The following is a 3,853-nucleotide window of genomic DNA, read 5'->3' as shown; positions in this document are numbered from 1 at the left end:
AAAGATCCTCTGAGGAGGGCACTTTTGTGATGGCAACTTCACTTCTAGGGGTGAGTCTAAGGAGTTTCGTGCTGGTTTAATTAGTTTCCTTTATTGTCCTGCCGTGGGGATTAAAATTTCTTGGGTCAGCCAGGGAGAGAGTCACTTGATTATGTTTTAAGCGAGAGAAACGAGCAGGAGTTCCATTTCTCAACTACGACATTGTATGTATAACATTTATTGCTATTTATATGCTGTGTTTCGCTTTTGTTTTATGCTCATGCGACTGCTTGTATTTCAGTAGCTAGACATTTCTTTCCTGCCACCATTCAGGTATGCTAAGGCTGTTGGATAACTGTAAGTTCCCAAACATAGCTACCATCTTTGCTTACCTTCTAATTCGTTTTGTTCCAGGAGGAGCCGAGATTGGGGTCGACTCCTTTAGCCATGTTGGCTGCGACGTGTAACAAAATCGGGAGCCCCAGCCCTTCTCCTTCCTCTATTTCGGATAACTCCTCTTCGTTCGGAAAAGGATTCCACCCGTGGAAACGAGCGGCAGCCAGCAGCTGTAGTTTAGGATCCAGTTTATCCTCTTTCACTCGGAATGGCGGTGGTTTAAGCGACTCTTTTGGCACGAACTCTTCCACGGGATCCAGTGCCTTTTCCTTGACTTCTGGTACTTCACCCAACTCCCACTTCGGAAACGACTACTCCGTTTTCCAGGCGTCTGTTTCCAACAACTCACAAGATCCCAGCCACCAGCCCATGTTTATTTCCAAGGTGCACACGTCCGTGGACAGTTTGCAAAGCATTTACCCGAGAATGAGCGTGGCGCATCCCTACGAGTCGTGGTTCAAGTCCTCGCACCCAGGCATACCCACGGGGGATGTGGGCACCACGGGCGCATCCGCGTGGTGGGACGTGGGAGCCGGCTGGATTGACGTGCAGAACCCGAACGGGGCCGCGCTCCAGACGTCCCTTCACTCCGGTGGGCTGCAGACTTCTTTACACTCTCCTCTGGGCGGATACAACTCAGACTACTCGAGTTTAAGCCACTCTGCCTTTAGTACCAGCGCGTCCCCGCATCTCCTGACCACCGGTCAGCATCTCATGGACGGATTCAAACCCGTGCTCTCCTCGTACCCGGACTCCAGCCCCTCTCCCCTGGGTGGAGCGGGAGGCTCAATGTTGACAGGGGGTCCGACGGCCTCGCTGGCGGGATCTCCGCGGTCCTCAGCGCGGCGCTACTCGGGCAGAGCGACGTGCGACTGCCCGAACTGTCAAGAGGCGGAGCGGCTGGGTCCGGCTGGCGCGAGCCTCCGCAGAAAGGGGTTACACAGCTGTCACATTCCCGGTTGTGGGAAAGTGTACGGCAAAACGTCGCACCTCAAGGCTCATTTGAGGTGGCACACCGGAGAAAGGCCGTTTGTGTGTAACTGGTTGTTTTGTGGGAAGAGGTTCACGCGCTCCGACGAGCTCCAGCGACATTTACGCACGCACACCGGAGAGAAGCGCTTCGCTTGTCCCGTGTGTAACAAGAGGTTCATGCGGAGCGACCACCTCAGTAAACATGTCAAAACGCACAGTGCCGGAGGTTCGTCAGGGTCAGGGTCTGGGGCGAGTGGAGGGAAACGAGGGAGTGACACCGACAGCGAGCACAGCGTGCCCGGTAGCCCCTCGTGCCACTCACCTGACCTGTTGCAAACTTCCGAGTCTGTCCCGACCACGGGCATGAACGGCCGAGCGAACTCCATCGATTAATCCCATTCAAAATGCACGTGACACAATTTTCTCGAATGGACTAAACTTAGGCTATTTGACGGTTCACAAAAGGTTGTGCTGTTCGGTCGGTAACACTTTATAAAAAACTTCCAACAATTCAAGTTGTTAACGATGGATAGATAATGCACATTCAATTATCAATATCATGTATGAAACGATAGAAACCAAAGTTTCATTCCTTTTTAGCTAGTTGAATGTACATTAACTATAGCTTCTATTAAGGTTAACAGTAAAAGTTATAATAAAGTGTCACCTGGTGAGAAATAACCGTGTGGCCATTTCACTTGGATGTTGTAAAGTGATTTCATTTACGATTAAAATGTAATTTACAATGAAGTAAGCCTGTTTTGGTCTGCACAGATAGCTACTACGCGACATGAATTTGGTAAAATGGTGAATATTAAAAAGGACATAATCTGATTTGTGCATTCCGATGAGGGTTTTGTCGAATACTAGTCTTATTTTACTTAGCCTACTGTTGTTATGAAACAGAAAAAAAGTATTTTACCCATCAGTGAAGTGGCCTGTCATTGCTAACTTTTTTTTTCTTCTCAAAACCAAACTGTGGCACTTTATTCATTAACACTACTAAAATCCAATTGCGTAAGGATAAATTGCCGTAGTGTTGTATAGACTTAGCTCTGTCATTTACAAATTCATTTTTTTTTTTAAATATTCGGGGGGAAAATAGTCTATATCGCACATTGGTCTTTGTCGAAACTACAGACTACAAATCCTAAGTTGTATGAATTGTACTTATTTCCTGTTGCTGCAAAAAACCTGTACATATTGAAAATAAAAAAGAATAGACTAGAAGGTTATTCCACACTGGTGTAAAGTTGGGTATGTGTTTGTTCAAGACGCAAATTTTGAATAGTATTTTTTAGTTGCATATATATTGACTCTAGTAAATATCCAAAACTGTATACGGGAGTGTTTTTTTGTGAAGAAAAACGTCATATTTATCCACGAGTTGGACTTGATTTTTTTGGAGGTCTGTCTTAGACGCACTTTTGAAATGATTTGTAAGATTTTCAATTCCGAATTCAGTGTTAAATCACTTTTTCTAATTTATGTAAGCATGCACATGTAAGGTGAGCGTTTATTTCACATCATTTTTTTGAGAAATTGGCTTTCTAATTTAAGCCACTCAATAAAGTCAACATGGATTCAGCCAGAGTGAACGATTTGCCGTTGATATTATTACTGAAATGTCCAACTTCTACAAATGAATCTGTGATCAAGTGCAGGACCTGTTACGCCATTTCATTTCCAATTGAAAAAATAAATAAAATTCTTTTAAAATGTTATAACCTGTAGTTGTTGTGAAACCCACGAAATGAAGCAACTTGGGGAACTGACGTTTAGCTATTTGCTCTACCAAGTAGGCAACACATTTTAAGTGTAATCAGAATATAATAAACGTAAACCTGTGTTTCTGTTATAATTTAATCTTAAAGTCTGTGGCATGTAAAATTACACACTTAGGCTACTTAAAAATTGTAAACCCGTTGCCTTAAAATTAAGTAAATGCTACATTTATTAGTACTGAAAATATTAAGGCAGGCTATGTGAACTTGACAGTTCCACATTAGCCTACATTTTTATGTATGACTTTTATTTACTAAATAGTTTTAAAGCAACGGGTTTCCTCATATTTATTTTTTTAAGTTAAGCCAACTGATCACTTTTTACAGTGTAGGCTGTTTTATTAAACTATAGTCTACATCACGGACGATATATAGCCTACTTATATACTACTTATAGTTTTTTTTTTAATAAATCTCAGAATCAAATAACAGAAATGATTGCGTTATTTAGTAGGCTATAGCCATTCAGTAGGATTTTTGTGTTTTTCCAATGTCTTTCGATAAATAAACTAGTCTATTATCAGCGCATAATTGTGTATGAACAAATGAAAATGAACAAATAAAAATGTAAAAAAATAAATAAAATAAAACAAAAAATAGGATGACCCAGACAAGAGTTTACATTGAACAACATAGTAGGCTAGTATTATATAGTACGATAGGATAGGATTTACCTTAAATAAATTATTTTATTAAAAAAAAAAAAAATCCGAGGAAGCAGG

At 41.9% G+C, this 3,853-nt stretch overlaps 1 protein-coding gene across 1 annotated transcript in view; it reads left to right on the top strand.

Moving 5' to 3' along the window:
- The window catches only part of sp8b (sp8 transcription factor b), a 3,175-nt gene extending 57 nt beyond the window's left edge, over positions 1 to 3,118 (top strand). Inside the window, exons 1-2 of the mRNA XM_039694478.2 lie at positions 1 to 50; positions 394 to 3,118. The exon at positions 1 to 50 is cut by the window's left edge and continues 57 nt beyond it. Of these exons, the coding sequence (XP_039550412.2) occupies positions 30 to 50; positions 394 to 1,740 (1,368 nt within the window). The 5' untranslated portion in view covers positions 1 to 29 and the 3' untranslated portion in view covers positions 1,741 to 3,118. The remainder of the gene's footprint in view (positions 51 to 393) is intronic.
- The last annotated feature ends 735 nt before the right edge of the window (positions 3,119 to 3,853 follow it).

This window comes from Pimephales promelas, chromosome 12 (assembly GCF_988280905.1).
Source record: "Pimephales promelas chromosome 12, fPimPro1.hap1.1, whole genome shotgun sequence".
NCBI classification, from domain to species: Eukaryota; Metazoa; Chordata; class Actinopteri; order Cypriniformes; family Leuciscidae; genus Pimephales; species Pimephales promelas.
Note: the sequence above shows the minus strand (reverse complement) of the source record. Positions and strands in the feature narration are given on the sequence as shown.